At 40.1% G+C, this 9,206-nt stretch overlaps 1 protein-coding gene across 1 annotated transcript in view; it reads left to right on the forward strand.

Moving 5' to 3' along the window:
• Nucleotides 1–857: 857 nt before the first annotated feature.
• The window catches only part of SALL4 (spalt like transcription factor 4), a 19,785-nt gene continuing 11,436 nt past the window's right edge, over nucleotides 858–9,206 (forward strand). The window contains exons 1-2 of the mRNA XM_026862321.1: nucleotides 858–879; nucleotides 1,622–1,645. Of these exons, the coding sequence (XP_026718122.1) occupies nucleotides 858–879; nucleotides 1,622–1,645 (46 nt within the window). The remainder of the gene's footprint in view (nucleotides 880–1,621; nucleotides 1,646–9,206) is intronic.

A 9,206-nucleotide genomic window follows, 5' to 3' on the forward strand; every position in this document is an offset into this window, starting at 1 on the left:
TAGCTTATATCCTACAATAAAACCTGAGGCCTATTAGTCCATACTTAGGACTTGTTACCAGGTTTTAAAGCTCCTTTCAGGCACAGTTTTAGCCTAATCTGACTATATCACTGGCACGGGCAAGATTAGGAAACTGCAAGGTTATGTTGCCTTTGACTTGCGAATGTATGTCAGAAGTCTGGTTTATAGTTTCCACCAGTGCAATTGTCTTTTAAAAAATATCTTTCTGCAAAAGGCACTGGAGTGTCACGGGACTAGCTACGTCCACACAGGAAACAGGATCAAGGATTTCCAAAGGTCTGTTGATTTTTCAGCTTTCATGCTCTGAAGATATATTCCCTTTGAAGTGTCTCAAATAGGGTAGTATCCAATTATATTTGTAATCCCAATCTAATTCAATCAGGGACTCCAATTATAGCTGATCTGTCTCTTAATCTAGTTAAAGTCTGTACAGTAGACTGCACCTTAGCGAATATAACTAAATTAAAGTTCAAGCTGTTGAACACTTGTAACCAGGGATAACCAAGTCACAGCCAGAACTAGCTAAAAAGTGGGAGGTTTGCAAGGGAAATGGGCATCTTCCTTTAATGTCCAAACTCTGCCCCAGTTCTCCTTGCAGCTCTCTGCCAAGCTTCTAATTACAAAGGGCCTTAAGAAGTACTTTTGGGCTGAGCCAAGCACAACTAGTTTAGTTTTATCTAGTTGTTTTCTTCCTCCCAAATGGTTCATCCCAGCTCCCCAAGCAGTGGGCTCAGGGGCACTAATGCAGTGCCACTTGCACAAGTGCATCACCTTGCAGCTCCTCAGAGCAAGTGGCCTAGCAGCTGCTTGGCATCTTACCTGCTCACTGTGTGGCCATGGCACACCTGGAGCAGCCGGGTAGACACCCAGGTCTTGCACAAATCTATCCTCACGTGTGCACATCCACAAAAAAGCCTTACCCAAAGAGCTTCCGTGCAGCGTACATTGAGGGACAGCAGGTAGGTGACCTGACACACACTGGTGATGCACCATGGTTATGGTGTATCATTTACACTACTACAGGGAATAATCAGACAATGTTAAGGTTCTTGTAGGTATAAAAGCTGACAGATTGTAAAAGAGCTGACAGGGGAACTTTACAGACAGCAACAGCCCTAAGACCGTCGTGCTGTATCACTGTGACTTTAGACATCATTCCCATTAACTAACCAACGTTAAAACCAGCAGGTCCTGAAAGAGTTTGATCAGACAGTGTGGATGGTTTGTTTTACAATGAAACAACTGAGCTTCATAGACAGGAATGCTTTAGGGGGGGTTTTGTTTTGGTTATTTGGGTTTTTTTAAATTTAGACTGCAATTGGCTGGCTGAAGTGACTTTGGCCAACAAAACAGCAAAAATGTCCTATTGTGTTTAATCATACTCGGGGGCAGCTATTAAATTTAATTAGTTCTGTCCCAACTGCCAGTTGCTTAGTTTCAATGTATTTACCCACCAATTTCAGGCTCCCTCTTTCAATTTTAAGGGCTGTACTTAAGCTGCCTTGATGAAGATTAAAGTCTGTTTCAACCATTTTGGGAGACAATCTATGAACTAACACTCAACAATCATTTCCTTTCCTTGAAGAAAAAAATTGAGTAGCAATACTGTCTCTTGCTGAAAGTGGTGTCTGACAGCAGAAACATCTTGCAGAAAACGTCAGTTTACCTCAGTTTAGCCTGAACTTTCTGATGAAAGACTTGTTTAGAAAGGCACATGCATTCTCTTAAATACAGTAATATAGCTACATGGCTATACAGCATCCAGACTGAATAAACACTCCGAGATTTATAGCATTATTCCTGTAGTTTCAATTTTTAGTAATTAATCTTCTTGTGAATAGAAATTCAAATGTGATTTTTCAGTTGTCCAATCTAAGTAGTGATAGGGAACAATATCAAAAGTATAATCTTAACTTCAGTGGGCTCATTCTGCTATGGCATGTCAACATCTCTATGAAAAGCCAGAGAAAATTCCTTTAATTATTCATTTAAAAGAATGGTATTGGAAATTTCATCAAAACTGGAGATATGCATTTAATTCAAATTTTCTTGAAATAATATTACTTATGACAGACAGAATATACTACCGTCTTCAAGTTTTGGTCAAGAATTGATCTGTAGGAAAGTTGGAATGAGAAGGAAGGGATGACTTTCTTCCAAACTTCACTCTCTGTACAAGATCTATAATTTGTGAAAATAGGATGCCAGTCACAGTAAATTGTGCAGATGGTGAAGAGCTATCACAGTATTATATCCCTTCCATTTCCCCCCTCATTCCTGGTATAAAGAGTGGAGTGCTAAGATTGATCACTTTAGATATTTAAGTCATCATTCTGCAACTAAGCTAACACTTCACCAAGAAAAAAGAAAAAAAAAAAAAAAAAAAAAAAAAAGCAATTAATAGATTTTTGTCCTTTTTTCTTTCAGGCTGTCATTTGGATAATTTTATGTTGACTTCTTTCTACTCATGGTTTTAAGCCTTAATGTTTTGGTTTGTTTTTTTTTTCCTATTCCCTTCCAACCATAACAGTTGAAGACAGGGGGCTTGGGGATTTTTCAGTTGTTAATTTTTTCTACTTTTTAAACTACAAACCGAGCTATCAAAGACCAGATGGCACCTCCAAAACCTGCTAATTCTCTGAATCTCCGCTAACAATTGGTTGTCAGTCCCTCATTAGGTACGGCATGAACCAAATTCATCCACATGGAACCTAGCCAAATTTAGTACTGGCATGTAATTGATAAAAGTAATTGGAAAAACTGCTGTAGCAAAATAGATGGAATTAGGTCTACAACATGGGAAAAAAAAAAAAAATCTTATTAATTATAGTCATAAAAGCAGAAAATGAGATCTAATTTTACTAAGTAAAAGACCCCTGCTAAGTGGTATTTTGACATCTGAAAATAATTCAGTTTCGATCTTGGCGCTTCACTGACATGAACAAGGAAATTCATAATTCTCTCTCCGAGCTGTTGTTTCAAGCTGTCTCCACACAGATCGCAGACCGCTGAGCCCAGTTAGCAGATTTTCGTTGCAACCACCAGTAACAAAAATCTAGGAAGAGACTTTTAGAACCAAGCTCAGTCCTTTGCTAGGACAGGCAACATGCTCCATGTGCCTTTCATGATCTCATGAGCTGCTGTTTAGAATAACATAATGGCACAATGTATCAATAAATTGATTATGAAGCAATACTACATGCGATTCAATCATGATTATCTGAGAGGATAAGGATACAGGGGGAAGTTCTCCTAATTTGTTACCCGCTAAGTTGTATTTAGCATTGCCATCTGATTAAATATTTCACCATCACATTCAGATACGATGTGGTATTCACTGAAAAATGTATACCTGATAATCAAAACCCATTAGCCTTGTTCCTATTTCTGAAGGGATTTACCACATGCAAACGGCAGCGCTGATGGACCAGAGGCAGGGACTGCCAGCTCACAGCAGTTATTCTGAGAGCCTTACACCACTGCTGGCCCTACATCCCCCCTGTAAAAAGGGATAATAATTAGACATCTCCAAAGGCTCCATTACAGCTTAGTGCTAAAAAAAAGGTTTGTGTACCTTGTCTGGAAGGAAACGATCTCACAGGATTCCTGTTACTATCTGTGATGTATCATTGGGTCATGAAATTCACTGAAGACAGCACCACAAAGACAAGTTACACTTACCTCTGATCTTACGTTTATTCAGAAGCAAGTAAGTGCTTGAAAATGAACAAATACTGCAGAGTAGAGGGAATGCTGTTCACTTAACATGCAGTTAATCCATTCCTTAAAATACTTGGTTTGTATTCTTGGGCGAAGCTGGATCTCATTCTCCAGGTTGCATCTGTCATCTAATACAAGATATTACAGGAGGACACTTTTCATGTTGTGAGAAGTAGAGCTGATAATGTTTACTTTTCTGTGGATGAAACGCTTGGGCATTTTAACAAACATGCAGAGATTTGTTTGTTTACCTGCCTAGCCCACATGCCTCTCATTCCTCCTGGCCCAGAGCCAGTTGGTGGTTCTTTCATAAAGTTACATACAATTCCTATGTTATTCCCCCGCCTTGCCTGGGAGAGCTGAGGTTTGAAAGTAACTTGCTTTCCACATCTTCAGTCAGAGGCATTTTTGGTAAAATGAATTTTAGATGCAGCAGCTGATAACCCATGGGAATCTGCAGTCCATTAGCTGCGTTAGGAATACCGTTATGAAGGTGGTAGCTCTATAGTGTTTATAAAATATTAGAATTGGCAGCATTGTCAGCCTAAGTACAAGAGACTGTGTTTACAGGAGGGAGGGTAACTACAATTTTTTAGTTGTTACACCCCTTTCTCCTTCACCTTTCCATACTGTAATGGAGGTGTGAACTCCTCCTCCCCTCTTCAGTCTCATCATCAACGTCTAAATATTATTCCTAAAACATAATAATGCAAAAGAATGTAATCGCTTCACAGTAATCCCAGCTAAGGGAGCTGGAGGGAACAGTGGGCATGGGGCAATTAGACGATTCTGGGGAGTCACAACCACTAAAGCAAGAAGGATTGCTGCTATCAGAAAGTTTCAGAGAAGTATAAACAGCTGCTCACATTTAACAACTCATCATTCATTAATAAAAGTTCTGTCATGCTTTTACATAGATGCTGTGTTTGTTTACTGGGAGGAAAATATGAAACTGTTAATAACACCTTGGTTGCAGCTCTTCATTACTGTTTTGCTTAATATTTTGGCTCTTAAATATTTAGGACTGAGTGTCCAAGGGAATTCAGTGCCTAGATCCCTTTAGGATCTTCAAAAGAATTGGCATCGAAGATTTTAGCATGGTGTTAAAAAACTGGAAGCAAGTTTGGAAGAGTTTCTAAATTTAACCTGAAGCTTACTCATGAACAGGTGTGACCCTTAATTATATTGGCCTGCAAATACATATAAAGTAGGATCAATTCTCTAGTAAGGGTAGTTGTATTTGTATTAACAATTCCCACATGGAAGGTACTTAAGATCTATTGTGGCTATATTAACTGCAGCTGTACTAAAAGCATCAATGGGTCAAGAAGCAAGTTGTTCCCTGTGTAGCGGGCTAAGGAAGCCTGCTTCTAAAGGTCTGTGTGCTATCGTTCCCCTACTCTGTGTTCTCCCTGCTCAGCCTGGTATCTACAGCCCATCTGGGAGGCTGGTGCCAGTGCACGTGTGTACAGATCTGGAGCAACAGTTAGGCTGGTGGGCCAGCAGTGCATACGTGCTGTCTGGCTTGCTGGCTGCCATGTGGCTAAGATTTGAACCATAATTCATTCTTTCAATGAGGACATTAATTTGCATCGTTCTTCCCTATCCAGATGCTGATTGTCACACAATTTGCATGAAGTCATGTCTTTGAAACTGTTTTCCTACTATCAGATTTGACTGAAGTGGTCAGCAGGTTCCAAAAAGGAAGATGGATGGATGGATGGATGGATGGATGGATGGATGGATGGATGGATGGACCAGAGAAAAAACAACCCTTAATTCCATATAAAATAGGAAAAAATAAGTCCCTTAATTACCACAGTTATAATGGTATAAAACTGTTTAAAGATTTTGGATTCAGTTAGAGTCTAGTGTGGAGGAGTCTACACGTACTTACCCACATGCAATTTAACATATTAACCACTTCCGAATTTGAATGTCTGGGTCTCTGCATTCAATCTTGATTAACTGGCCCAGCAACGAATGTTCATTAGTCTGATTTACATTGCCTACAGATCTACGGTCAACTTCATATCAGCAAACTTGAGGCTTTCCAAACATGTTCCAAGAGGGTAACATTCAAGTCATCTTCCATGTAGCGGAGATAAGCCCTGAGAGCTACACTGGGAGATTTATCTTGCGATGAGCTGCAGTAAGGAACAGGGGGAAGAATATAGGAGTAAAGTGTGCCTCAAAGTATATTAAGATTTCTTTTTTCCCCTTCTCCTCTACATAAAGATGTAGGTAATACATAGCAACTTAGGAAAAGGCATTTTTTATTTACATTTAGATTATAAATATAGAAAAAAAAATAACTATGTTTCAAATTCGTGTATTCTTCCCAGCAATAAACTGACCTGATCAGAGTAGGATAGCACAGGATTTAAGACAATGTTCTTTACTTTGGTGGGAGTCAGTAAGCGTGCATATGGAGATATATACATACACATATACACACACCTATATACAACGTATATACAACTCTCCACAAACATCAGATTTTTCGACATTCATAATTTTGCAATGTAATTCCTGAAGAGAGGAAGTTCTCGGGATGGGCAGAGCTGTGGTTCCTGACCCTGGCAACAGTTTCTTGTGGCAATAAGCAACACCTGCTCCTAACACACAGCGTTAAAAAAGCTTCCTTTTATCAACTTTGAGAGTGGGGCTGGGCTGCCGTTGGAATGATGCCTATCAAGAATGATGCCTCAGCTCTGTTGGTGGTAGAAGATTGTTCCTTTGGACTTTTCTTAAAAAAATAAATAAATGTCAAGCCAGAAAAGGAAGCCTGCTATTTTTCAAATCCAGAAGCTGTAATCGTGCTAATCCATATGATCGTGTTAAAGCCAAGCACCATGCCTTTTGCATATGATGTAATCATTCAGTGTAACCTATTTATAACCACCGCTGGCTGGGAACACCTTCCCAGAAAAATATAATCAGGAGAGCTTTTCCTTGATCACATTCCTCCTCTTCCTCCCTGTTTTTCAGTCAGTTGTGCTCTTTCTCCTACTTTTGCTGTCTTCCTAGCCTTAAATACAGCAACATCCCTTGCTTTTTTATTTTTCATTTTAAACTAACGCTTTCCACATCTTCTATTTTTCAGTGTGTTAGAGCCATACTGAGTGAAATCCCAGTCCTCTGAAATCAATACCAAAACTTCCATTGATTTCATATAATATATTCTTTTAAATTCAGTACAAATGCTCCACATGAGTCATCTATTTTAAATATGGATCTACTGTACAAGATTGTCTGTCTCTCAGCTTGATACATAAAACAGCATGTTTAATAAATTCGCTGGTGTGGGTTGGTAGCATTATGTGTAATAAATGAAAATCTGTTGGTTATACTGAGCATATCAAGTGTAAAAGGAGAAAATTCATCAATGTAAATATCTATCTGTGGATCAATTGGTATCAATCTTGTTTAACAGTCTATTTCCTCAGGACACACTTTGGAAACAAAGAGCATTTCAAACTGCTGGTTAAACAAACAAATATATAGAAGCTCTTTGGGCAACATGGGGGTGGAGTAATCACCAGATAAAAATGGTCAGCGATTTTAAATACCCGTTAATCTCTTCTATTTTATATTAGTAAATACGGAGTTTCTCTTGATGTAATGTGTCCGTTAAAGTGCATCAGGGGTGGGGGGTTGTAAAACCATTATTTGCTTGCAGAGGAAAGAGCAAGGAAAGTGGCCTAAAATTTGTCCCCTGACCTCCATGTTCAGTAACTGTCCAAGGAGGAGGGTTGACACCTTCTGTTCTACGATATTTTACCTCAGGTTTGTACTATCGTTAGCTAAATAAAACCCCTTATGAGACACTATAAAAACAAAAACAAACCCCAGGAGGATATATAACTAATTAGATCATGATGCGCTATTTACCTTGGTCTACAATGTTAACATCCTTTCATGCCTGTCCCATGCAAATTACAGCTCCCCCTTCTTCTAGCATCACCAAAAAAAGAAAAAAAAAACCAAAAAAAAAAAAAAAAAAAAAAAAAAGACAAAATGTTGACCAGTACTATGGACCCTTGGCCTGACTGTATGCACAGGCATAAACTTTAGAATAGAATAAATATTGTACAAACCCCAGGGGGTTTTTCAAGGTAAAAATGCCAGTAAAATAACCGGTAAAATGAGACTGTGGGTGTTGTGCAACATTCTGTGGCAATTGTGTGGCATCTTAGGTACCATTGTTTCCTCCCTCCACCTTCCTGCTACCTAGTATGGTTTGGGTTTTCCATTCTACATCACCCTTCTGACACCCCCACCCCCCCACCCCCATCTCAGATGGATGTTTATCTTCATGGCGGCTTTGCAGTGAGGGAAATGTCATCCTCAGTTCACAAGTGGGAAACTGAGGCACGGACCCTGGTAAATTGTTGCTGATGAAAGCAATGGCAAGTGCATACTGAGTCTGACTGGCTGAACCTAGATCTTCTGTACCCTGACTCAGTGCTCCGCTCCTCCAAATCAACAAAACCCTTTCTTCACCAACTCAAATTCTCTCCCCAATGTCTTCTAGCAACCCATCTCATTTTTCATACATAGACCTGGGAGGGAAGGATGTTCCACATGAAAACAAAAAGCAATCCCATCTCCCACAAAGACTCTGCAATCCACATCTTCATATATTCAAGGATCCTCACATTTTTGCTCATGCAAGGTCCAGCTGGCTTCAGTGGGGATCAGAGGGGTGGAGGGGACTGCTCTGTAACACTCGGGGGCTTTACAGCAGAGTAAATCCAAGCCTTAGCTGAGCCGGGTCCTGCAGTCACATGGAGCCACATGGGCTCTGCCTCCAGTGTGCCACCAAACGCCAGGGGCCACCCAGCTGGGGCTCTGGAGGAGGATTTAACCGTGGTGCATTTTCACATGGAGCCCAACAGCAGAGAGGGAAGTAAAAATGAAAATGATTCCACTATGTACTTACACAGTCAACTTCGTACAGGAAAACACTTTCAAAGCATTGTTTTTTCACTTGCTTCAAGTCTTTCACATGAACCTTTTACATGTCTAACGCTTTTATTTGCTGTTAAAAATACTACTGGCTAAACCACTGTTGGCTCAATTTTGTCGGCTTCCCAGAAAGTGAGACTTAAAAGAAGTCCTTAAACAAATGAACCAACGCCAAGCATAATTACGCGCTGTCTGGATCCGCTTTTAAAGCCCCTTAGCTTGCCCACACCACCAGGAGACCCCGGGCTCGTCCATTCGGACAATCAGTGCTCTTTCCTTTTCCACTTTATCTAACGACAAAGGGAAGAATTAGCATTGTCCCGGGCTTCTGCTTGCTTTAGGGAGGGGGGGGTGGAAAAAAAAAAAAAAAGTCTTTAAAGCACAATATAAAAAGCGCAGGTGAGATAACAAAGGTATTGTTCCTCGCCAGCCTGGAAAGTCGGTCTGCCGGCTTGTTTGTTTACTCTCAAAGCTGGCTCCTGCCCCTGTCTCTT

The sequence above is a fragment of the Athene cunicularia genome (assembly GCF_003259725.1).
Source record: "Athene cunicularia isolate RWA chromosome 20 unlocalized genomic scaffold, athCun1 chr20_part1, whole genome shotgun sequence".
Classification (NCBI taxonomy): domain Eukaryota; kingdom Metazoa; phylum Chordata; class Aves; order Strigiformes; family Strigidae; genus Athene; species Athene cunicularia.